Consider the following 27727-nt stretch of genomic DNA (forward strand, 5'->3'; position numbering starts at 1 on the left):
CTTACAGTCATTCTGCCTTTCTAATACAAAATGACTTTATTATAATTTGGATAAAAGAGTTACTTGTAACACTTTCTGGTTTGCCATATCTCTAAAAAAAAAAAGCCTCTAGGGGATCCCTGGGTGGCGCAGTGGTTTAGCACCTGCCTTTGGCCCAGGGCGCGATCCTGGAGACCCAGAATCGAATCCCACATCAGGCTCCCAGTGCATGGAGCCTGCTTCTCCCTCTGCCTATGTCTCTGCCTCTCTCTCTCTCTGTGACTATCATTAAAAAAAAAAGAAAAAAAAAAAAAAGCCTCTATTTGTGGCTTTATAAACTGAAAAAAAAGTTTTAAGTGTTACAGGAGAATATAAAGTCAAACATACTCTACATCTCATGATGTTCTTACTATCAGTTAATTGACTTAGAAATGGAGCAAGTACAAGGTCAAGAAACAACTGAGCTACAGTACCATTGTATCGACCCTGTTAAGGGCAGTAGTTCTTATATGTGTATCAGTTCAACTGATATGGGTATCTGAATACCCAGGAAATTTTTAGAAAATACTATGTAGAATCCTATTCCCTGTCTCCAGAATTCACACCAAAATCCTGATTTAGGAGACAGGAGGTTTATGTACTTTCTTAATTACCCCAACCCTTCCTGAGGCAGATACTTTGTAACTTCTAAGTTTGTTTCAATATTCTAATTAACAAAGCTGACACTTCCTTTGAATCCTAGTTGGAAAAAATAACTGAAAGTAATAATGATGTAGAATAAAATAAACATTCATCTCTCAGTGAATAATTTAAATTTTCTGGTGTCGAAGGTTGAAAGAAAACTTTATTTTTCAAATGAAGCAACAAAATAACCTTTTGTTGTGACCAGCAAAAAGTAAATTGATAAATTATGTCCTAGCAGAGCAGGGCAAAGGACACCTTTAAAAGATTGTGAAGTTGTGGTATAGAGTTGGAATTGTAAACATGTTCATTTTTTTTTAAGATTTTATTTATTTATTCATGAGAGACAGAGAGACAGAGACAGGCAGAGGGAGAAGCAGGCTCCATGCAGGGAGCCCGATGTGGCACTCGATCCCAAGTCTCCAGGATCACGCCCTGGGCTGAAGGCGGTGCTAAACCACTGAGCCACCCAGGCTGCCTACACGTTCATTTTTTTTTTTAAATATTGTAATTATGTTATTGTAATGGCATTCATTATCCCTGAACTTTAAGACATTCATACATAGTTAATATCATTAAAACACTTACATTCAAGAAGAAACGTGTGTGTAAAAACATAGTTAAAAAGCATTTATTCAGTATTTTGGTATAATTTTGGGGTGCACAGTTTTTATTAATAAATGTAAAAAAGGTTGGTGAAAAAAGTGAACACCAAAGGAAGATGAAAGAGGAGGAACTTAATATATGAAAAGAATAAAATAGGCAGCTTCCTCAGAATATAAGAATGGAAGAAGACAGGAAAGGAACTGCTACAGTTTCTTCCATGCTGTTTGGATCAGGTGGCCAGAAAAGTTTGCTGAAGTGGAGAGCAAATTCTTAGAGACCTGCTTCCTTCTCTCTGTATTATCTAGCCATATAAGCCCTGCTGCTTTTAATAATCATAACCCCAATTTAATTTTACTTATGTAAATTCCCTATATACTACTTTTGTTAAACTCAGATCTCATTGGTGTTTTGTTAACAAGAGTCGTGGTTTGGAATTACCTCAAGAATCTTGTAAGTACATAACAAAACAGAACTACTGGAAGCCTATTGATCAGATGCCATACCAAGATTCCAGTGGTTATGGTTTGGATAGTTGGCTTGCATGTGTTTAGTGTTTAAAAGCAAAAAGGAAAAAAAAATGTGTATACTTGTGTGAGTAAATGTCATCATGAAGAACTAAAAATGCCTTTTTTCTCCTACTATCATGAAGAAAAGCTCATAAAATACATCAATTTGGAGGGCATGTCCGCCTAATTTCATTTTATCAGCATGCTATAACTTCTATTAAAAATAAAAATTTTTAAACTGTATGTTGATATGTATACATTCAAATAAACATCTAATAATTCATGTCATACCTAAAGATAATCACTAGGTACAGTAAAACATCAATTTCACATGAGTAGGTACTGAGTAAGTACAAACTGGATTGATTATAAAATTTTAACTAGTTTCTTAAAATTTGATATCTGTGGTAACTAGGAAACCATATAATAAATAGAACACTTATAGAATGTACATTCCCCCAAGGAATTGAAGAAAAAAAAATAATATTTTAGAGTAGTTTGTATCTTAAATCATTTATATTTCTATTGGCTTCTAGGTAAGAGATGCCAAAAAATTCCTAAAAATCTAATTTGATCTATTCTCCTGAAATTTATAGTACTTGTTATATATGATAGGCTCCTTATCTTCCACTGGGGAGAGAAAAGCTAAGTAGATGATTGAGGATGAACTTAAAAGTGACTTTTCTTAGATATACTGTCTGTATGTGTTATCTTCAGAGAAAAGGCTTATTAAATAATAATAGCTACCACTTTTGTACATGCACTGCCAAAGTGAGCATAATAGCTACTGCTTTTGTATTATATTTACTTTGTGCCAGGAACAGTTTCAAGGGCTTTTTTTTTTTTTTTTTTTTTTTATGAATCTTCGTAACAACCTTACCTACTCAGATGAGGAAGTTGAGGCAAAGAGAGGCTAGGTAACTTATTTAAGATCATAGTGTAGGCTATATATATCAAACCTAGGATATTAACCCAGGGATTCTGGCTTTAGTCTGAACTCCTAACCATTATACTATACTTCCTCTCTCTCTTTCTCTCTCTCTTCAATTTTTAAAGATTTTTTTATTTGAGAGAGAAAGAGAGAGGATGAGCAGGATGAGGGGCACAGGGAGAGAGAGAATCTCAAGCAGACTCTCAGCAGAGAATGGAGGCTGACATGGGGCCCGATCCCTTAACACTGAGATCGTGATCTGAGTCAAAATCACGAGTTGAACACTTACCCAAATGAGCTACCCAGGAACCCCCGATACTTCCTCTCTTAGTTAAATGAGACTACATACTAAATTAATGAAGTCAGATATTAAAAGGAATGAAATGAAGCTGACAGTGCCTGATATCTTTCCAAATCTAGTTGAGTTTAGAGATTTGGATTATTAGCAAAGTTTGGGACTACTACACCAGAATATAATTTCTTGAGGACCAAAGCCTTGTAGGAGTCTATTAACTACTGTTGAACAATTGACTATGTCAAGAAAATATACATGATGTAAACATTGTCAATGTACATTATATAGATGTCTTAATTCCAATTCCAATTATTTGAACATTTTTTTTTTTTCAAAATGGGATTGTTATTCTATGCTGATTCATATTGGAGAAACTGAAGTTTTGAAAAAGTAGTAACAGGGGATCCCTGGGTGGTTCAGCAGTATAGCACCTGCCTTCGGCCCAGGGTGTGATCCTGGAGTCCCAGGATCGAGTCCCACATTGGCCTCCCTGCATGGAGCCTGCTTCTCCCTCTGCCTGTGTCTCTGTCCCCCCCCCCCACCCCGTTTCTCATTAATAAATAAATAAAATCTTTTAAAAAATAAATAAGTAGTAACAATTTATGAGGAATCAACAAATTTTTAATTGGGAATTGATCTGTAGCATAGACTGTAATTTCCAGTGAATCTTAATTTATCACAAAGTTTTACTAATCAGGAAAATGTTCAAACAATCTGAACCAGTTATTTTTTTCTGTTTGTGCATTGTTATACCAGATGATTTATTTAGTGCTGTATATATTTGTATGCACAAAGGAGCTGAATTTTTTGGAGAATTGTGTATTATAGATTGACTTCATCAAATTCTTTGGAGTTTGGAACAGTGGCCTCTGCATAGATTTTTGATAAGCCCTCTAATAGAACATATGGAATAGGAGGACTACAATTTCTGTATATGTACCTAAATAGGCAGATATTTTTCAGGTCAAATGATGTTGTTGTTCTAAGTCTTTAGAGGATTATCTGACACTTTTGTTTAGCTTTCTTGTCATGTTTGTTACCGGTTGTGATCACTTCCCTAATTTTTATATCATAATTGGAAGGCCAAAAAGTAAAATGAACAATAGAAAGTAAGCTCCCTCAGGAAAAAAATAAAAAAGTTGTGGTAGGGTGCCTGGGTGGCTCAGTCAGCTAAGCATCCAACTCTTGGTTTTAGCTAGGTCATGATCTCAAAGTCATGAGATTGAGCCCCACATCAAGTTCCATGCTCAGCTTGGAGTCTGCTTGAGAGTCTCTTCCTCTTCTTCCCTGTCTGCCCCTTCCCTCACACACACTCACTTGCATAGGTACTAGCTTGCTCACTCAAATAAATATTTTTTTAAATAAATCTTTTTAAAAAGCATGAACATGGGACTAAATTTAAGGGAACATCAGAAAGAAGCTCTGAGTAAGACGTTTCTTTGCATATCAGATTTTTGCTTATTTCTAACTTTGCCTCTAACCACTTGAAATTCTGTTTAAGCCCCCTTTTCTGTGGAATGTTGGTAAAAGTCTATAAATAGAATCATTTGCCTACTGGAATAAGTTCATATCTGATTTACTGTTTCATAATAATAGCATTCTTGAGGATAATCATCACACAAGTAAAACATTATAGGACATCAAATTACAAGCTTCTGGAATTCCATTTTTAAATATTCTTTTGTTAGCATTCTGTGAAGGATTTTGAATGCATTTGCTTTAAATTCTTTCCTTGTGGTTAGACAAGGACAGTGAAAATTACACTGATTTGAACCACTACTCTAAATTTCCTCACTTGGAGGTTTGCATAACCCTTTACAATTATTGAAAAATATATTTTGTGGTTTGACTGTTGTCAAAAGAATCTAATACTTAAATGTCATATGTGTGTGTTTTGGGTATTTGACAGCAATGTAGTTTGTTGTTGCAGCTGCTTTAGCTTTATTACAAAACATTTAAAAATCACATTTGAAACAATGAAAATATCTGTCATTTCTTTGTGTGTTTTCTAACAAGCAAAAATATGACCCACCTTGGTAATTCTGTTTCTTACTGTTCTCTACCATTTCTCTGCCCAAAGTTCTTGCTGTTCCTTGTACAAACTTAATAATTTCCTGACCACATGTCTTTGCTTTGGCTGTTTCTTTTCTTTGGAATCTCCCTCTTAACCATGGTCAAATCTTACTCATATTAAAGGGCCACATATAAAAAAAAATTAATTTTCTCTTCACTGTAGTTGAAGTAATTATGCTATCCTCTGAACTCCCTTTGGTATTCTTTTTTTCTTTCTTAGATACTTTATGCTTTCTCTCTTGTGTTTATTTATAAATATATTTTATCTCCCCAGTAGTACTGTAGGTTGTCTAAGCAAATGACTTGTCATGTTGGGAAGGTTATGTTTAAATATGAATGGTGTTTATAATAATGGCATGCTTTAGATATTCAGTAAAAACAAACAATCCTCTTGTATAAAGCACAATTTGAAAGATAAAGTTCTTTAAAAAAAAAGGTTTTATTTATTTATTCATGAGATACACAGAGAGAGGCAGAGACACAGGCAGAGGGAGAAGCAGGCTCCATGCAGGGAGCCCGACGCGGGACTTGATCCCAGGAGCTGGGATCATGACCGGAGCAGAAAGCAGACACTCAACCACTGAGCCACCCAGGTGCCCCTGAAAGATAAAGTTCTTGCCAGAGTAACAGTAGTTTTGCTGACCTAAGTTGTGCTGCTAAATAAATCTCTTAATTTTGTAGTGCTAAGCAATTATAGATTACTTTCACCTTCAGCAGTTTTTGTTCTGTGCTACCCTGTCAGGGATGGGGTAGAGTTAGTCTGTGGCCTCTATTGAGGAAGAGGAGTGTAGCTGGCTCTTTTCTGGTCTCAGTGGACACTAGCATCCAATATGGCAAGGACATAGCCTTTAGATTTCTGATTGGTATTTATGCCTCTTGAGTTAGCTATGATTTCCAATTATTTATAAATTCAAGAGGTAACAGCTACACTAAATATCATAATCCTATCATCAATAAGACTAACAAGAATTAGATATGATAGTTAGAATCCCAGCCTCCTCTTAGATTTAGGATTAGATACTGGGAAACTGCATAGGAAAGCTAATAAAGACAATTATTTAAAATAGTGGGGTAGGGACTGGCAGTGATGAGTGCAATAAGTGTGAGAGGGAGATTACAGCACCATGCTTGCACAGATGCCCAAGAGAGAACCACCTGGAAAAAAAGACCAACAAGGGATCCCTGGGTGGCTCAGCCGTTAAGTGCCTGCCTTCGGCCTCGGACGTGATCTGGGAGTCCTGGGATCGAGTCCCACATCAGGCTCCCTGTGTGGAGCCTGCTTCTCACTCTGCCTGTGTCTTTGTCTCTCTCTCTCTGTCTCTGTCTCTCATGAACAAATAAATAAATGAAATCTTTAGAAAAAAAAAAAAAAAAAGACAAGTAGCAGCCAGCCTTAATGTTGGAGTACCCTAGGGTATGGTCCTTGCCCTTGATTTCTTTTCTATCAACTCATGTTTCGGTGAGCTCATCTAATTAGAAGACTTTAAATACTGTCCATAATGCCAGTGCCCCCTAAAATGTATCTCCAGTTCAAACCTTTCTCCCAAATTCCAAATCCAGCTGCCTACTTGATACCCCCCTTTGAATATCTAAGATATCTTAAACATAGTAGGTCCCAAAGTAAAGTTCTGATTCCTACCACCATCTCCCAACCCCTACCTCAGCAACCTATGGTCTGCCTCATTGATGACACTCCATCCTTTGCATTACTGAGACCAAAATCTTGGAGTCATCCTGATTATTTTTTCCCTTGCTTCACATCCAGTTTGTCAGGAAATTTTGTTGTCACTACCTGTGAAATACATTTGGGTTCCAATAGGAACTCACCACCCCTACTACTACTATGTGCTTCCAGGCCATCATCATCTCATACCAGATATTAATGGATTGCCTTTCTTTTTGGTCTCCTAGTTTGTTCCCTTTTATTGCTAATTTGAAGTGAATTGATTGTAGACTGTTTTGTAATACCTATGACATGGGAAAAATCAGTATGTGGATAACCTCCTTTGGCAAAGAAAATATTGCACTGCCCTATTTGAGCTCTTGTTAGCTGGATTGTATAATATTTGTGCATGAACTACCCAAGAAGGCACTTTTAACAGAAAATGTGTAAAGTGTTTGTGAAAGATAATATCCCTAGGCTTACGAACTGTGATTATTCATTAAAACATATTTACCATAAGAATTATGAGATATATTTTTCATTGCCTGATGTGGATTGGGTGGGATTATAAGGACCACTGGTGGGTAACTCAGTTTCAGGGCCACCTAAAATATGCTAACTGATGAAAGGATACATTCAAACATGTTTTTTCTTCCTTGACACAGTAACTAAAGACAAGTTTCAGGTTCATAAAAAATGCAGGAGAACATAGAATTGTCTTTTTAATCTTCAGAAAAGAAATGAATTTTAATTGTTTACTTTTTATTAACATAAGTCAAATTCTGATGATCAGACTCTTGATCACAAATAGAGGTTAAAAAGTCAGAAAGGATGGATGATTCGTTCTAATAAAAGTTATTTTCAGAAAAGTATAGATAACCATAGTATGTTTAACAAATTGTACCATAGACTTTTGTCAGTTTCTTATGATTTTTTTTTAAAGATTTTATTTATTTATTCTAGAGAAAGAGAGGCAGAGGCACAGAGGAAGAAGCAGGCTCCATGCAGGGAGCCCAACATGGGACTCAATCCCGGGTCTCCAGGATCACAGCCCAGACTGAAGGCGGCGCTAAACCGCTGAGCCACCTGGGCTGCCCTTATGATTTGACTTAGAAAGATATTAGTACAACCTATTCAGAATGAATAATAGTGGCATTGGCAGACCCAGGCCTTTTGTTACTTTCCTATAACAGTTTCTTGAGTCTGTAATCTAGTTCATGTAGCAGTTACTTTAAAATGTGTATTAACTTCCTTTTGAAATGGGAGGACAAAATAATATTCCCTCTATTAAGTCTATTTTGTTGAGTTTAATGTATACCTTTACTTTTGGGAGTAGGCCTGCTAAAATCCAAGGAAATTAAAAAAAAATACTCATAAACATGTGCTGTTAAGTACCCATACAGGCAAACATTAAAACAAACAAACAAAAATTTTTTTTAATAAAATAAAAATTAGAGGCACCTGGTTGCTCAGTCAGTTAAACATCTACCTTCAGCTCAGGTTATAATCCCAGGGTCCTAGGATAGAGGCCTGCTTCAGGCTCCCTGCTCAGTGGGGAACCTATTTCTCCCTCTCCCTCTGCCTGAAGCTCCCCCTGCTTGTGCTTTCTCTCTCTCTCTCTCTCTCTCTCTCTCTCTCTCAAGCAAATAAAATCTTAGGAAAAAAATTAATTAAAATTAAATAAATAAATAAACAAACAAATAAATAAAATGTTAGGGACCCCTGTGATCACATTTGGTAGTACAAAAGCTGTCTAAAATTCTAGTGAAATAACAAATGTACACAAGACAAAAAATCTGAATTCAGACAAATATATATTTTGATGCAAGAGACTTTTTAATAGTTGAAAGCTTTACTAATTCCAAATCTGATGAATTATCAAAGGAATTATTTTCTATGTTTCAGAACATTATAGTCTAAATTAGGAGAGCTTAGACCCATAAATGGGCTATAAGGAGATCCATTATTCTCTTTGTACAAAACTTTATATTTATTATCTATTTCCTCAAAAAAGAGACCATACTTTTCACCAAATCCACATAAGAACCCACGATCTTCCCAAAGTGTAAGAACTACTTGATCTTTATGCACATCTATATCACTGTGGTAAAGGTTTTGAACCGAATTTAATTTTTATGACTGACAATGAAAGTTCTCTATTTCTGCTCTCCAAAGTTTACCAACTAAACTTTAAAAAGTTAAGACAAATCAAGGTGATGTTGTTAATAATGCTAGCAGTAGTAGATATATGAAACCCATTCTCTTTGTAACATGTTAATTTGGTGTATGTAACTACATGTTAACATATGTATGAATAGGTTGGGATAGTCATTTAAATGATCTATACTTATAATGGTAAGCAGTTTCTTTTTCTTTTTCCCTTTCTTTTTTCTGTGTGGTTATAAACCAGTAAGCATAGCTGATCCTGCTGCCCTTGGTTTCATCATTTCTCCATGGTCTCTGCTGTTGCTGCCATCTGGTAGTGTGTCATTTACAGATGAAAATATTTCCAATCAGGATCTTCGTGCATTCACAGCACCAGAGGTTCTTCAAAATCAGTCACTAACTTCTCTCTCAGATGTTGAAAAGGTAACTCTTAAGTGTTTTTTGCTTGATTTTGTTTTTTATTTTAGTAGGGGTAGGGAAAGTAAAAGATGCTGGGCTACCCTGCCTCAACCCTCTGAAAAAAAGCCATTGAATTTTAAATGATCATATATTCAAGAAGTTCATATTTATTTTAAGAATCCAGAATGGTTTTATAAAAATTTATGGATCTAAGAAAAAATACTTTTTAAATGTGAACCATTATTAATTCATGTTTTAAAATCTGTATTAAATGCCTGCTGTGCGTAAAGCACTGTGCTTGTGAGGAAGATGCAAAAATAACTAGAAAAATTGATCCTGATCGGAGCACCTGGTGGCTTAGTCAGTTAAGCATCCAACTCTTGATCTCAGCTCAGGTCTCGATCGTCTAGGTTGTGAGTTCAGGCCCCACACTGGGCTCTGCACTGAGTGTGAAGCCTATTTAAAAAAAAAAATAGATCCTGATCAACATGTTAGAACAATCATAATATATGGATTGAAATAAATGCTATATACAAGGATAGAGTATATTAGGAAGCTGGAAGAGGAGCAATTAATTTTTAGCATAGAATAATAATTACAGAAAAGATAGCATTTGTATTAGGCTATGAAGAATGAATAGAATTTTAAAAAGTAAAAATAAGTAGAAATGAGCTTTCCACTCAAGGTTATTAGTATATGTAATGATAAGAGGTAAGAAATTATCCTTTGTGATAGGGGAATGTTTGGTTAGACCAGCTAGACTAGAGCATTAGCTATTTGCAAGGCTGTGGATAAAGAGAAGAAGGCTATTTAATCAGAATAAAGAAGACTTTGAACACCAGACCTTGAGACTTTCTTCTGAGACATATTTTTACAAGAGTGATGTGATATGATTCGTGATTTTTTAGAGGGTTTGACAAAAGTGGATAAGTAGGTAAGATGAAAGATTGTATAGGAATTGTATTATATAGGAATCTATGCAGTATACAGAATCTAAACTGCACACACACATAACAGAATGTATAGGAATTGTATAGAAATCTAACTGAGGAGTTTTAATAATCTAGGGGAAAGAACTGAAAATCATGTAATGTCTTGAGAATATAAAGGCATGGATGAAGGGGATACAATGGAAGGGAAGCTGACAAAGTTTGACAATTCATTTGATGGAACAATTAAGAAGGAAAAGTTTAAAAAAAACAAAAAAAAAACAAAAAAAAAAAAAAAAAAAGAGAAAAGTTTATGATGGGAATATCCAGTATGAGGATGGCAATATTATTGACATCAGATCTAATTTCATTGTCAAGGCTATTAAAAAATTTATATGTATGTATGAATAGTGTATCCAGCTGTGATAATTTAAGTATGGAACTTTGAAGAATTCAGAATTGGGTATGAATCATTTCCCATACATTATTCCATGTAAGTGTAAAGATTAATCTAATAATTTCCTAATAGTAAAATTATTAAATGAAAAAGTATGTGCATTTTATTTTAAAGATTTATTTATTTGAGGGAAGGAGTGAGAGCTAGAGAAAGTAGGAGCTGGGGGAAGGGCACAGAAAGGGAATCTTCAAATAGACTCCTTGCCCCATCACAGGGCTTAATTTCAGGACCCTAATCATGACCTGAGCTGAAGCCAAGAGTCGGGAGCTTAACAAATTGAGCCCACACAGGTGCCCCATGTGTGCATTTTAAATTTTGATATACATTGCCCAATTGCCATGTGAAGGAATTGCACTAATTTATCCTTCTATCACTGACAATGAATGTTTCTCTTTTCAGATAGGATGAGGGATTGAGAAGGTAAGAAAGAAAGTGTGTGTAATGTATGTATGTGTGTGTGCGTGCACGTGTGTCTGTTGGTTAAGCTAATAGAGGGCATCTTGATTTGAGCCATTGTGTTTCTGAAAAAAGACTGACTAGCACTGATAGAGAATCCAGGTTTATCTATCTTGTATATTCCATGAACTCCTTAAGGATTTTGGGCGGTACAAGCAAAGGAACAAGTGAACAGAGACAATAACTATGAGATAAAGGTAATAATTAAGGCATTAGCCAAAACAAATTTTTATTACATCAAACAAGGTATTTGAAAGGGACTTTATATGTTATAGAATGTATACAGTGTTGGTCAGTTATATATATCATGAAGGTAATCAAATGTATTGATGGTGTCTAATTAAGCTGGATAGCATATATATATATTTATGTATTGTTACTATTTAAATAGCATGTATTCATTCTGTACACTCTCTGTGGTTCACTTAATAATTTTTTTAAGAAAGATTTACTTATTCATTTGAGAGAGAAAGCACACAAGCAGGGGAGGGGGTAGTGGGAGAGGGAGAGAAATCTCAAACAGACTCCCTGATGAGCATGGAGCCTGACACATGGCTCCATCTCCTGACCCTGAGATCATGACCCAGCCAAAATCAAGAGTGGGACACAACCAATGGAGCCATGCAGGTACACCTAATAATAAACTTTTAAAAGATAGAGGGTAATTGGAATATAGGAAATAGATATGGTGTTTGTGCAAATTATTTAACCCTTGAGATCTCTAGATCTTAATTGAACTTAAGGATATCTACAAACCAATGAAATAGCAAACTAAGTTTTGCATGTCTGAGCACTTTTGAGGAACAATGCCTATAACTTTATCAGTCTCTCAAGCAGATCTGGTGACCTCAGAAAAACTAAGAAACACTGCAATAAAGTCAGGAAAGACTTAGTTTAAGAACTTCTACTGATTTTTAGTAGGTTTTCTTCTAATTATAAAAAGTTTTGAACAGGTGTTTATGAATTCTTGAAAGCATTTAAAATCCACAATAAAAGAGAAAAGTGCTTAGTAGAAATTTCAGGTGCACAAGTGCTTTTCTAATTTGCTAAAGGCTTTCCCATTTTGCCCTGTGATGCAAGATACCCAAACAAGTAAACTGCCCTGTGTTTAGGTATAACTGTTAGAGCACATGGTTGGGAAAATGATTTGATGCCTCCCTATTACTAGGCTGAGTGTTTAGGAGCCAGTGCTGGGATAGGATGTGTGTGGCATTGTTACCATTAATGTGTTAAAGCTGATTTCTTAGTGAATCTAATTCGAACTTCTGGTTTACCTCATGCCTCAAAAGCTCCAGTGCAATTCTAAATATAAAGAAAATTAAAGTCAAGTTTTTTAATCCCATTCCTGTTTGTAATGTAAATATAAAGAAAAGGTCAGAGGAATAGTCATATATTCTAGTATTCTTTTGGAGGGGGGCAAAAGAACATACATTTATTTGATGACTAATGGCCAATAAATTTATGGAAACAGATTGACTTAATATTGTTAGTATGGAAGTTAAAAATTAAAAATCATTATTCTAGGGGCCTCTGGATGGCTTAGTCGGTTAAGTATCTGCCTTTGGCTCAGGTCATGATCCCAAGGTCCTGGGATTGAGTCTCACATCGGGCTCCCTGCTCAGTGAGGAGCCTGCTTCTCGCTCTCCCTCTACCTGCTGCTCTGCCTGCTGCTCTACTTGTGCTCTCTCTCTGTCAAATAAATAAATAAAATCTTTTTAAAAATTTGTTATTCTAGTATTCTGATTTTAATGGGACAGAGGTGTACTATAGAAGGATGGTAACTGCATGTCATTACTTCTGAGTTAAGGATATGTCATTAACTAGTATTCAATACATGCTTACCATTGATGGCATATAAAACTTCTAAAAATAATTTCAATGCCTAGCACAATATCGTGAATAATAATGAGTATTTAGTAAGATCTTGATGCATAAAAATGTTCTCTTTATTCAACGGAACTTGTTTTGTAAACTGTATATATACAGTTGTATGAAAAAATTTACCTCACTACCAGCTCTATAAACAGGCACTTTCATTTATTTGCCTTAAAATTTTACTTTTCAAGATAACATGCCTCTATAAAACTACACAGGTTTATACAGGTCACACTAAGCTTTTTGATCCTCTGGCTTTTCTGTTTTACTTGATAATTGTTCACTTCCTGCTTGCATAGCACATGCTGTGCTTAATTTGGCAATTCTTTTGAAACCAGTTTGCTGGAATTGGAACCTGAATCAAATTCTTGTTGTGATTTGTCTTCAAGAATATTGATATGCTCAGGGATTTTTACTATATCCCTGGTAAACTAAAGAAATCTTACTTTAAGTGTTTATTGCCACTAATTTGTAGTCTAAATGTCAGGAATATGGCTCCTATTACCTCTGTTCTTCTTGAATATCACGGGTCATCTTTATAACAGTAATACTGGAAACTCACTTCTCCAACCTTAGCAGAAGCCTCAACTGAACTTGTCAAGAAAAGATCAGGGGTACCTAGCTGGCTCAGTCAGTGGAGCATGTGACTCTTGATCTCACAGCGATATAAGTTCAAGCCACACATTCGGTACAGAGATTACTTAAAAATAAAAGACCAAATTCCCTTACCACATTATTCTATACTTACTCTATATTAAATCTTATTAATGCATCCTTTCTCCCCTCCTTCCCATTTCTTTATTCATCCATAAATTTGACAAGGATATTTGTTATATGATAGGCACTATGCAAATCACTAAAGAAACTCCAAGATTGTCTAGTGCCAGAGTCCAATAGGTGGTAACATAGTTAAATTGAACATTTTAAATGCTGGAGTTGTGGAGATATCTATGTCACACTCACTAGGATGGCTATCATAAAAGAATAGAAAATAGCAAGTATTATCAAGGATGCAGAGAAAATGGAACTTTTATGTACCGTTTTTAAGAATGTAAAATGATGTGACTATTATGGAAAACAGTATGGACATTCCTATGTGACTACAGTGTGATCTAACAATCTCACTTCTGGGTATATTTCCAAAAGAATCCAAAGTGAGATCTTGAAGAGATATTTTTATACCCATATTCATGGTGACATTATTCTTAATACCCCTGAGGAAGCAATTCAAATGTCCAGTGATGGATGAATGGATAAAGAGAATGTGCCATACACACCCAGGGGAATATTATGCAGCTTTAAAAAGGAAATCCTGTCACATCCTACAACATGGGTGACCCTTTGGACATTATGCTAAGCAAAAAAACCAATCATACAAAGACAAATACTGTATGGTTATACTCCTGTGACATATCTACAGTAGTCAGATCATAGAAACAGAAAGTAAAAATGTGATTACCTAGGGCTGATGAGAGGGGGAAGGAGGAATTTGTCCTTAGTGGGTATAGTTTCAGTTTTGCAAGATGAAGAAGTTCTAGAGATCTGGTATACAACAATGTGAATATACCTTGTCCAGTCCATCATGAATGACCAGTGCCACAAACACTTTCTAATCATCTCCCTGCCTTCAGTCTTGACCTTGTCCAGTCTGTTCTTTAATTATGGTCAGTGCATTTTTGAAAACCCATATCCGAACTTGTCCTTTTGCTGCTTAAAATTATTCAGACTCTCCATTTCTCTTGAAGAAGCTCTAGACTCCTTACCATGGCCTCTGAGGGTGTACTGCACCAGCCTTTCCTCTGAGCTCTATGTTTCTGCCATTTCTGGACTTGAAGAAGCTCTAGACTCCTTACCATGGCCTCTGAGGGTGTACTGCACCAGCCTTTCCTCAAACTCTATGTTTCTGCCATTCTGGACTTATTGTAATGTCTTAGATGCACTGAGTGCTTTTTTCTTCTTAACCCTTGCACATTCCTTTCCTTCAGCCTCAAGTACTCTTTCGTGCCATCTGACTCTTGTCTCATGCCCTCATTGCCTTCTTTTCCCTATTTGTACTTTCCATATACTCTCTTGTACATGATGTTATCTTGTCTTGTTTACTATAGCAGAAGATTTGAGATAGAAAGGACCCTGCCTGTCCTACTCATTGTTATATTATCCCCTCTGCTCTGTACTGATGGTTCTCAAAGTGTTGTCCTCCAGCCAACAACATCAGAATTATATGGGAACTTGTTAGAAAAGCAAGTTCTCAGATCCTACACCAGATCTACTAAATCAGAAACCCTAGAGATAGGACCCACTGTCTGTATTTTACCAGATGATTCTGATCTGCAGTGAAGTTAAAGAAACATTGCTCTATGCCATATCTGCCACTTACAGTCTCTCAAATTTGTTGAGTGAGTAGAAACAATTCAGAATTTTTTCACCCAAAGATATTTATGCTTTGTTGCTATTAAATGCAGAGCCACACAATCTCAAGGGGTTTTGCTAAAAGGAGCTATGTAGCACACATAAAGCAGCTCTTATTTCTTCACAGAGATCACTGAGTGCAAGCTATCTGCATATCAGACTGCAGTACTTTACCCAGTGTCTCATGATTAGTAAGCAAATCTTCAAAGACTTAACGTCTCCTCTTTAGAGGATGCCTGTAGAAGTAGAAGGTGTTCTATGAGCCTTCTGGGTGATGACTGTTTCATTAGTATCCCATTTTATTTTTCAACAAATATTTATCAAGTGTGGGTTCTGAGTAAAATTTCTGGCTTTGTCACTTGAAAGATATGTGACCCCATACAACTTGCCTACCTTTCTATGCCTCAGGTAACTTATATATAAAGGGATAATGATAGTATTTGCCTCATAAGGTTATTAGAAAATTAAATAATACCTATAAAATACTTAGAACAGTACCCAGCACAGTGTAAACACCCACTAAATATTTCTATTATATGTTAAGTGCTGTCCTGGTATAGAGTGGTAAATGGGACAAAGTCCTCCCACTTATGGAGTTTACATTCCAGCCCATTTTAACTATAAAGAAAAAAATATATATTTCTGTTCCCTGTGAGTTATATTACCTTGCTCACTTAAGTGCCCTTCTATCCATGTCACATTTTTGTTGTATCTTTATCTCTGACTCCTCCTTTTTCACATATTCACTTAATTGTCTGAATTTCTTAAGTCTACTTCCCAAGTTTAGTTATACTTGTCATTTCTAATTCCAAAGGCCTGAGAACCAGGAGAACAGATGATGTGATTCAGTCTGAAAGCCAGCAGGCCTGAGACCCAGGAAGAGCTGATGTTTCAGTTCAAGTCCAAAATCAAGAAAACTAATGTCTTAGTTCAGAGGCAGTCACACAGAAAGATATTTTCTGTTCTTCAGGAATGGATAAACCATTTTGTTCTATTCAGGCCTTCAAATGATTGAATAAGACCCACCCACATTAGAGAGAGCAATCTGCTTTACTCAGTCCACTGAATTAAATGTTAATTTCATTCAAAAAACTCTCACAAAAATTCCAGAGTAATGTTTGACCAACTATCTAGGCATCCTTGGTCCAGTCAAGTTGACACAGAATTAATCATTACACTATATACATAGATGATAAACAAATATAAGATTTCATAACCTAATTTTAAGAATTATGCTGATTTATATAGTCATGCATAAAAATTATTAATATATAGTAATTCATTTAGCATATTGAGAAGTAAATAAAATAATCTTAAAGCACTCAGAATCACAAATCAATATTAGTGTGTTAAGAGAAATAAATTTGAATATGTAATTAGTTCTTTATGCTAAAGCCATGAGAAGTGTGTTTCATATATGAGGCTCTTGAAAAAGGTGTTCTTTGAAAAGAAACCTAAAAAGAAATATACAAATAGCCTGGACTATGCTCTCTTGAACTTAATGTACGTTTAATTAAGTTCAGCAGGCATATATTGCATATATACTATGTACAAGTTCTGTGTTAGCTGCTAAGAGGTATAGTAAGATGTATAAAAAGACTTCCTTAAGGAATACAAACATGGACCCATCTTAATTATATTATAGGCAATATTAATTGACTGTTTCATTAGAGATGCAAATGAAATATAACTATACATGAAAGAGAGAATGCTTTTTCCTGTTTGCGATAATATGTATTGCATACATTTCTAGACCATCAATAATGTGTAAGAATTTTATTGACAGATGAAGAAAGGAATTCTTGGTAGAAAGAAGTACTTAAGAAAAATTAAACAGAAGAATTTATTTTGGCAATAGAATTATTTAGTAGTGCTGAAGTATTTAGGTTATGATAGGCAAAAGAGTAATAATAGGGAAACTTAATAAATCTGGCTAGGAAAAGGAGGTAGAGGCAAGTCAGAATGAACCTTGTTTGTCATTATGAAAAATTGAGATTTCTTTAAAATTGGGATCTGAAATATTTGAAAAAGAGGAACAACTTTTCCAGTCTGGAATCTGGAATGATTTAAGAGACAAATTTGGAGTAGGTTAAAGTGTTGTGAAAGTGTAAGAAGGATATTCAATTTTATTTGTGTACACCTCACCTGTTTCGAAAGAGAATTTGAGACCGTTTAGAGAACTTAAAAAAAAAAAAGGTGAGAAAATAAGTGCAAAGTGAAAGTAAGACGAGAAAATAAGATGGCACTGGAGTAGGATTATACAGTATCAATTGAGATGGGCTAGAAGTTTAACTCTTGGGTTTCTCAACAGGTGGAAAAATGGGAAATGATTACTTATAATATTAACTGTCATCACTTTCATCTCACTTCCTGTTTCACAGTAAAGAAGTAGAAGGATCCCACTACCAGATTACACATAAATTCCCACATTCTTGGTCTCCTTACGACAGATGACTTGTCCGAGTGCCTCTGTAAAGCCAACTCCTTTACTTATCCTTTAACTTCCACCTCCTTATTCAGCAGTGTACTCCCAACAACCTCTGCTCTCTCCTGCAGTTCCAGTTTTCCCTATTGGATCACTCCTATCAGCAGAGAAATGGGTAGTTATTTTTGTAATCTTTAAGAAGCATACAAACAATGCAAAAACTCTTTTCACCAGCTTCTTTCTCCATCCACTACCCCATCCATTCTTAGTGAGAAAAATGCTAATCAAAACTTCAGTGTAGAAAAAAAAAATTTCCATAGGATTTTTTTCTTTTCACATTAGCAAAAATCTAGATCTTTGTAGCACATTCTATAGACAAAGCTTGTGAAAAAAAATCTCTTATATATTGCTAGTAGAAATGCAAAATGATACAACTTCTGTGTAAGGGAATCTAACAATGTGTATCAAAACTGTAGATGAGTTACTCTTCAATCCATAATCTCAGAGAATCAATTCAAGAGAAATACCTACATGTACAAAATGACGTCACATATATCTCTTGCTAAATTAAAAATGTAAGTGCAGAGTAATTTTTAAAGTTTCTGACATTATGAAAAAAATTTATTTGTGGGGCACCTGGCTGGCTCAGTCAATAGAGCATGCAGCTCTTGATCTTGAGGTCATGAGTTGGAGCCCCACATTGGGCATAGAGATTACTTCATTTTAAAAAGAAGAAAGAATATGTTTGCATGAGTTTGCATAAAGAAACTTTAAGAAGTAAAAAAATTATTCATAGATGTTAGGCTGGGGAGTTAAGGGGAAAAGTCTGTTCTGATAATTTCCAGTTTTTTCTATTTTAAGCTCTTAACATTTATGTAAGATATGAAATGATGATTTTTCTCAAATCATATGTTATACTTTATCTGGGACAAAAAGTCATGAATATACAGTACTCACTAAATTTTTCTTTTTTTTAGTACTTGCTAAAGTTTTAAGGTTGTTTTTTTTTTTTTTTTTACACCATAAAATGATTTTTTTAATTCTATCCCTAGATCCATATTTATTCTCTTGGAATGACATTGTATTGGGGGGCTGACCATGAAGTGCCTCAGAGCCAAGTAAGTCTAATCTGCACATCTGTACAGCTTTACTCTTTTTTAAAAAGTTCTTGCTTATATTATTTAAGTTCTACAGCATGTTATTAGGCATACCAGTGTTTCTATGCTGTTTGTTGTCATAGTCTCAGAATGGTATAATGCAATACTAAAGCCATTATGGTTCTCAGAATGTTTATAGAAATATAGCAGTTACTACCTACATTTCAACATTTAGTCCGGGATGTAGTGACTTCTTCAAAAATTATAGCAAGAAAAATGGGAGTTTACTATATTTCTTCTAATGTAATGTTTGGTAAGAGGGATTGTAAATGTTGATGATTCATTCTTTATTTTATTTTATTTTATTTTATTTTATTTATTTTATTTTATTTTATTTTATTTTATTTTATTTTATATTTTATTTTATTTTATTTTATTTTATTATTTTATTTTATTTATTTTATTTATTTTATTATTAGAGAGAGAGAGAAAGAGAGGCAGAGACACAGGCAGAGGGAGAAGCAGGCTCCAATGCAAGGAACCGACGTGGGTCTAGATCCCAGGTCTCCAGGATTATGCCCTGGGCGGAAGGTGGCGCTAAACCACTGAGCCACTGGGGCTGCCCCTTGATGATTCATTCTTGAACTAAAGTGATAACCTTTTTTGATGCAGACATGTAGGAATAGTTGCTTTCATTATGTCTCAATGGATACTTCATACTTCATTACTTTTTTTCTTAAGGCTTCAAAATCATGCTTCACTAAGCCTATGGCAGCGGACACCAACATTAAAGCAACACTTCCTAAAATTTTGGGCTCTGATGAATGTTGGGCTGTTTCTAGTCCTTATTTTCTAAAATAACTGATTCCTGAAGACCTAATATAAAAATAATTAATTGTAATGGAAATTTTAAAACTAACTGTATTTCATCAACACAAAGATATAGTATACAGAATTAGGTTTTATTTTAGGCATTTAGAAATCAAAAACAAAAAATAACTAGTATCAGTGTTGTTATCAAATTAAGAAGTAAATGATTTAGGCTTTTATTCTAAAATTCTTAGAATCTTCAACTTGGTCTCATTTTGTATCATGAAAAATACTGTGTATGTACTCTCTCTTCTCAACCTCAATTTTATAAATTCAAGTGAAAAGGTTAAATTATTACCAGAAATATTGGTGTCATATATTGTACAACCTAATTTACGTGTAAAATGTGATCACAGCCTATGATTCACACTTTATACTCTTCAGATAACTGAAAATTAAGTCAATATATAATGTATAAATTGAAGAAGTAGAAACTTTCATTTGTATTTTGCTATCAGTATGCAAATACTTAATGCCATTTCAAAAGCCCCTATCTTGTGTCAGACACTGTAGTAGACATATACAGAAATATAATGGCCCATGCCTGTAGAGTACATCCATAGGTACAAGCAATTAAATAACCAATTATAACAATGTGTGAATGCTGTGGTAGGGAAATGGAGGGTGTTATGGAAAACCAGAGTTGGAACCTCTTACTAGACCTAGAGGGTTAGGATGAGTTTATTAAAGGGCATTGCATCTAATCTGAGATCTAAAGGGTGACATAATACCCAAACGGATGAGAAGTGGAAAGGAAGGGTCATAGAAAAAGCATGCTTTAACCTAAGTAGATGTACTGGTTTAAACTCCTACCAACAATGCTTTTCTCCTTATCAGTACGTCAAATTATCAGTCTTTTTCTTTTTAGCCATTCTGTTGAGTTGTACTGGCTTCTTTTTGTGATTTTAATTTGTATTTCTTAGTATGCTTATTGGACATTTGGATAGAATATTCTACAAATCATGTCAACTAATTAAAAAATCTTACATTCCAGGTCCTCTGTGTCACCAGCATAATGAGAACTAATATTTAGATGATCTTAAGTCATTGCAGTATTTGAAATCTAAGTTATCATCAGAGTCAAATTATATTTAATATATATTGACTATATTACATATTTTGATTGTTAGGAAATCATTTATTCACTCAGAATATGTACACACACATATGCACGCACACACACACACATGTAACTGCTTACCAAAATATTTGAATAACTCAGGAATTTCATTTCTTTATCATATAAAAAAACCTGAGTTTTTCTGTAATACTTCCTATTTGGGGAAAGGTATATTAACCATCTTTTGCTAATTTGGGGGGTTATGAAAAGGTAAAATGTAGTAAAATATATATGCATATATATTTTATATATGTAGTAAAAAATATATAAATATAAAAAATATAAATATATATAAAGTATATATGATAAGGAGGGATCCCTGCGTGGCTCAGCGGTTTAGCACCTGCCTTCGGCCCCAGGGCGTGATCCTTGGGTCCCAGGATGCAGTCCCACGTTGGGCTCCCTGCATGGAGCCTGCTTCTCCCTCTGCCTGTGTCTCTGCCTCTCTCTCTCTCTCTGTGTCTCATGAATAAATAAATAAAATCTTTAAAATATGTGTGTGTGTGTGTGTGTACATGATAAGGAATTCCTTTCCTCCAAGTATTTGAAGGTGTTTGGGGTGGTTCCTGTGACTCCTGTGATAGCTTGTCTCATGTTGGATAAGATTTACCCACACTTATCAAAGTGGCTTTTCCCTTCTTTATATTCAGCCTATCAAGCTTGGAGATCATCTCAACAGCATACTGCTTGGAATGTGTGAAGATGTTATTTATGCTCGAGTTTCTGTTCGGACCGTCCTGGATGCTTGCAGTGCCCACATTAGGAATAGCAATTGTGCACCTTCATTTTCCTATGTGAAGCAGTTGGTAAAACTGGTTCTGGGAAATCTTTCTGGGGTAAGCTATAGTTCCAACTGGTACATGTAGTCATATTTTAAAATTTAGCAGAATATTGCAAAATTTTATTTAAAGATACTATAGGTAGGTAGCATTTTTCTCAATGAAGACTAAGAACATTAAATTTCTTGTGCTAATGTTAATTGTTTAATTGAAACAGTACTTAAGGGCAGCCTGGGTGGCTCAGTGGTTTAGCACTGCTTTCGGCCCAGGGCGTGATCCTGGAGACCCGGGATTGAGTCCCACGTCTGGCTCCTGCGTGGAGCCTGCTTCTCCCTCTGCCTGTGTGTCTCTCATGAATAAATAAATAAAATCTTAAAAAAAAAAATTAAAAAACAGTACTTAAAATTTAGAAGCCCAGTGCAATAACTTTAGTGTCCTAGTATTTAAGAGAATCTCTCTTTTTTTTAGAACATGTTAGAGTTGAAAATGTCTGCTCTTGCCTCCTTTGTTACTTCGTAAGGAGCTTCCAGCTAGTGGTTCTGTCTATTATAAAAAACACATTGGGCAGCCCCAGTGGCGCAGCGGTTTAGCGCCGCCTGCAGCCCGGGGTGTGATCCTGGAGAACCGGGATCGAGTCCCACTTCGGGCTCTCTGCATGGAGCCTGTTTCTCCCTCTACCTGTGTCTCTGCCTCTCTCTCTCTCTGCATCTCTATGAATAAATAAATAAAACCTTTAAAAAAAAAAAACACACATTGACATTCAAAATGGATTTTAGCATTAATAATGCACTTTCTTAAAAAAATGCACTTTCTGTTGCTTAAATCTTTCTTGGCCACTTACTTATCTGGACCCCTTGGGTAGTCTTGAAATCCTCCCCACCTTCTGTGGATACTGTCACCTGGTGTGTAGGGGTGATACATGCTTGTATCTCTACTAAAGTACCCCAAGACCTGGACTCTTTCTCTCTCTCTCTCTCTCTCGTTATAGATGTCATAGATGTGAAGAACCCCAAGAATAGCAAACCCTGTACCTATAGTCTCACCTCTATGTGTTATACTTTATCTGGGACCAAAAGACATGAATATATAGTACTTGGATACTCCTTGGTTTTTGATATCTGATCTAGATCCAAACTTTATCTGTTCTTACCCTTAGAGTTATGGTACCTGAGTGAGGTTCTACTCTTCTGTGTGGACTACAGATGTGCCACTGTCACACAATGTTATTGATGGCTTCTTACTTCTTCTTCCCTAGGGGTTTAGTTCTGCCATCTTAACCAAGATGTTGTATGGCTGGCTGGGGTATATCCAAACGCCATACGGCCTGCTAGTTGACAAGAAACAGGCTCATAGATTCTTCCAGGCAAATGGTTTATAAACTGTACCCTATGCAGCCTTTGTATTTATACAGTGAAAGGAATAAAGGTAATAGAGGCTGAGTGTATAGGGTTCTCGGCTGGTTATTTTATACCCTCCTTAACTAGAGCTGCTCCATTTTAATTTATTTTTTTGTTTATATTCCTGCATGTGATTTTTTTTTTGAACAAAGGTAAAGCTACTAAAAATCTATGAAAGCCTTCTATCCAGACCAAAGTTCCTACATAGTATCAAATATAGTTTTGTTTTTTAAAATTCCTTTGTGATTAAATATGTTTGAAGAAAACCTGTTTAAGAGAAATTAAAGTATATTTTCACTACAGAACTTCTCGGAGCCTTTAATACACTAGACTATATTACATGTCATATGCATGTAGGTAAAACATTTCCTAACTTATTTAGGTCTTTTTTTTTTTTTATTGTCTCATGACACTAACCTTTGGGAAACATTAATCTGTAATTAACTCCTTCAGCTTATAAATAAGGAAATTGAGACTCACACAGCTTGTGGGACATATGTTTCCTATTAGTCCAGGGATCTTTCTATTATACCACATTTCCTCTAAAACTTTTGTCTTGCTGATTTTATTCCTATACTAAGAATCCTGGAATTATTTTTTTCTTCCTTCTTTCTGTGAAGAAATATTCCTCCATGGAATTCTAATATCCTTCTAATAGTTGCCCATATTAGATAAAAGATCTCCATCTCTTTACAATTAGTACCTAAGGCAGTTTATGACAGTAACTATATTGCTCAACTACATATGAATCCTGTCTACATACTACAGAAGATAAAAATTTTTTTTTGAAGATAAAAATTTGAATAAAATATTTGCTACCTTCTATGAGCTCTTATGTAAAGTTCTACAACCATAAAGTTCTACAATTAATTATATATAAAATGCGGAAGAAGGTATGAAAACCACAGGAAGAAATTTAAAAGCTATGAAGGTTTGAGGGGAAGGATATAAAGTATAACTGCATTGAAAAATAGCACTTTGAACTAGATCCAATAGTCTGATAGGAAGTAATCTAGGCAGAGGAAAGTAAGTCTGGATAAATGCCAAAAAAAGGAAAGAGCAGGGTATGTTTGAGGAATAGTAGTAAGTCTGATATGGGATATGTTATGGGAATGTTTAGTAGGAGAGAATAGAAGGGTCAATCAAAAAAAAAAAAAAAAAAAGAAGGGTCAATCAGAGTTAGTACATAGATAGTGTGCCTTTCCAGAGGCAAATTTCTACTAAGAAATAACAATGTTCCTCTCATCTTTCTATTGCTCTTGCTAGTCTCCTGGATGTCACCCAACAGAAGGAATTCCAACGGCTATGGGTTTTTTTTTTTCAGTGTTTTGTGCCAGGCACTGTGCTAAATGGCTTATGTGCTTTTCCACATTTGTTCATTTTAACAATCTCAGGATACAGAAGATAATTTCACGCCCATTTTAGAGATAATGGTACCAAAGCTTTGAAAGATGAAATAACCTGCCCATGACCATGCACTTTGTAAATGACAGACACAATTGGAACGTGGATCTCTCAGGCTCCAGAGCCCACGCTGTTAGCCATTTTGCTCCTCAAAGCTGTTGTTGCCTCCAGGAGCTGATAGAATGATTTGGTCCTAAGTGTGAAATTCATTTCAAGTAACCATAATTCTTATCTACTTAATTAACATAGAGTAAAAGTCAACAGGCCAGTTTACTTATCTTGGTTCTTCTACTGATTTAATGTTAAAGCATCTTTGACCTCAATTTTACTTATCTGTAAAATAGGAGTAGTAACACATATCATCTACTCATATTACTGAACAGTTTACAGATAATTATTTCAATGTCGATGAGCTGCTTCAAGGTTCTTTGAAGTTTCCTCGCTATTTCTCTCTTCATCTGCAACGCAAGGATAATAACCCTACCACATAGCAGTTTTGAGTATTAAATAACGTAAAGTATGTAAAGCACCTAAAGTAGTCCCTGCTTTCTAGTAATTGCTCAATAAATGGCCGCTGTTATTAATAGTAGTGTCGATACAGATTCCCAAAGATGCAGGATGTTCTTTATCTTTTTAGTAACTGACAATATAGTGCAATACACTACCTAGATCATTTATGTAATTTAAAGGATAATATCATTTCAGAAATACTTCCATCTTATAAGACTTATAAGTCTTATAAGTAGGAAAAATAATACCTTGAATATACTACCTTAAACTTTTTTTTTTAAAGACTTTATTTTTTATTGATTTATGAGAGACACACAGAGAGAAGCAGAGACATAGGCAAAGGGAGGGGCAGGCTCCCTGCAAGGAACCTGATGCAGGACTCAATCCCAGGACCCCAGGATCATGCCCCAAGCCAGAGGCAGATGCTCAATTACTGAGCCACCAAGGCATCCCTACCTTAAACTTAAGTGAATTTTTAACCCATACTCAAACAAGTTTCACTAATAGAGGAATATTAAAATGTGTGTGTATGTATGTGTGTAAACAAATATATATGCATGCTTTTGGTGCCAGATTTAAATAATTTGTCTTCATTATTATCTCTCCATTTATTTCTTGAAGCTTCTATTCAATCATTTAAATAAACCCAGTGTTCTAATTTTTCACCCCTTATAGTTTGGAATTTGATCAAATTTGATACACTTTTATTTATTTTTTAAAGGTAATATACTTTTTTGGCTAATATATTTTTAATTTTTTTACTCTAATTCCAGCATAGTTAACATACAGTGTCAGATTAGTTTCAGGTGTATAATATAGTGATACAGCAGTTCTGTACATCATTACTCAGTGCTCAGTGCTCATCATGATAAATGTACTCTTAATCCCCTTCACCGGTTTCAACCATCTCCCTACTAGCCTCCCCTCTAATATCCTTTATTTTATTAATTTTTTAAAAGTTATTTATCCTCTCATGAAAAATCTGCACTATCACCACAGATAAAGTCCCTGCAGAATCTTTATTCCTTCTGTTGTCCAATCTCCAGCTCACCATTAGATACTTAATTTCTTTTTGCCAGCACCAACATTGGCTTTTGCCGACTCCCTGACATTTTTCATTCTGTTCTTGTGTTCTTTGGGCCATTTTCTTGAGATCTTTTTCTTCTCATATGGGCCATGTCTTATAAGTCTTGTGTTTGGGTTCATTTTTCTTTGCGTCATCCACAGAATCATAAATCATCTCAAAGCCAGTTGTCTTGCCACCACCAAAATTGGGTAGGAATCCAAACACAAAGATAACATATGGAATGGTTTTATATACTTTGGCTAGTTTTTGCAAATTTCTGCCTTAGGTGCTGTTGCCTTTCCAGGGTGAAGAATATCAAGGATCATTTTTTCAGCTGAAGTAGTTGGTTTGTCATGAACTTCCTGGTCCAGATAGTTACTGTGTCATTCATGATGGCAGCCAAGTTTCAAGCAGCTAGGGAGGAAAAAATGATACGCTTTATTTTAAATGAGTACCATCAGTTAAAGTTTTTAAAGTTTAAGACTCTTGTTTTTTATTTAAATTTGTCATTCCTCAATATGTCCATTTAGTTTAAAACATTTCTCAAATGTAATTTCTGGGAGAAAAAAATCTAGAAAATTAGTTTTGAAAATAATTTTAAGTCAATACCTTCCATCCATAGTTATAATCAGGAGAAAGCTTTATTACCCCAGAATTAATGTGTTTTTAAAACCATAATGTAACTTAAGAGATTAACGTAGTTACAGGAAACAAAGAACTCTTCAGGTATGCTGTTTTCAGAGGAAACTCATTTTAACTACTTCAGTTTGGCTAACTTTGTTCCCTAGTTAGCAAATAACTCTTCTATAACTCAGTCTTGCTTTACATTTCCTGAAGATGAATTGGCCAGAACTAAGTTACATAAATCCTGTTGAAGGAATACAAATTAATAATAGCAAATGTGGAGTGTCTTTTCTTAATACTATAGTCTCCAAAAATTGTCTGACTAGTGTCGTTCTGTAGATAATTACCATGAAAATGAAAGGGAGATTGTTTTGTTAAACTTGATTTTGTTTATATGTGTACAGACGGATCAACTTTCCCATAACAGTGAACAAAAGCCTGATCGAAGCCAAGCTATTCGAGACCGATTAAGAGGAAAAGGATTACCAACAGGTAAGAGTATATTTATAGGAAAATTTTAAGCTCTAACTTTATTGCATTGTTTCTTTTATGAAATTGTTTTTATCTGGCTTGGAATTCTGATAATTGTGACCATAATTAGGACATAAGTATGCAAAGTGGAGACAGGAAACAGATAGGAACACTAACTATATTAATATATAAATCCATTAAAATTATGCAACAAACATTACTAAGAACTCCCACAGTAAATCATTTCCTATCCAATATTGGTATTATAGCAATAGTATCATTTTTTTACTTTATCATCTTTATCATGGAATTTTATATTAAAAATACATTTTAAAGCAAGGTGAAACAAACCTAAATTATGAACATAAACACTACTGAAGCAAAGTTTCAGAAAGCAACGCTATTTTTGCTGCATTCTTTTTTCTTTTCTAGTTCATTTTTTAAATGGGAATCACAACCCCCTAAGCTGATTTTATGACTTGTAGTTATCAAATACTATCTTAGATTATAAGATACTTAGTCAATAGAAATTGATGAAG

At 34.9% G+C, this 27727-nt stretch overlaps 1 protein-coding gene across 13 annotated transcripts in view; it reads left to right on the forward strand.

The window, feature by feature from the left end:
• Positions 1 to 27727, forward strand: part of PTPN13 (protein tyrosine phosphatase non-receptor type 13) — a 203224-nt gene that overhangs the window by 69365 nt on the left and 106132 nt on the right. For all 13 annotated transcript variants that reach the window (XM_035709563.2, XM_035709561.2, XM_035709560.2 and 10 more), the window contains exons 3-6: positions 9145 to 9323; positions 18903 to 18968; positions 21588 to 21773; positions 27122 to 27209. In XM_035709563.2, coding sequence (XP_035565456.1) covers positions 9145 to 9323; positions 18903 to 18968; positions 21588 to 21773; positions 27122 to 27209 — 519 coding nt within the window. The remainder of the gene's footprint in view (positions 1 to 9144; positions 9324 to 18902; positions 18969 to 21587; positions 21774 to 27121; positions 27210 to 27727) is intronic.

Source organism: Canis lupus, chromosome 32, assembly GCF_003254725.2.
Source record: "Canis lupus dingo isolate Sandy chromosome 32, ASM325472v2, whole genome shotgun sequence".
Lineage (NCBI taxonomy): Eukaryota > Metazoa > Chordata > Mammalia > Carnivora > Canidae > Canis > Canis lupus.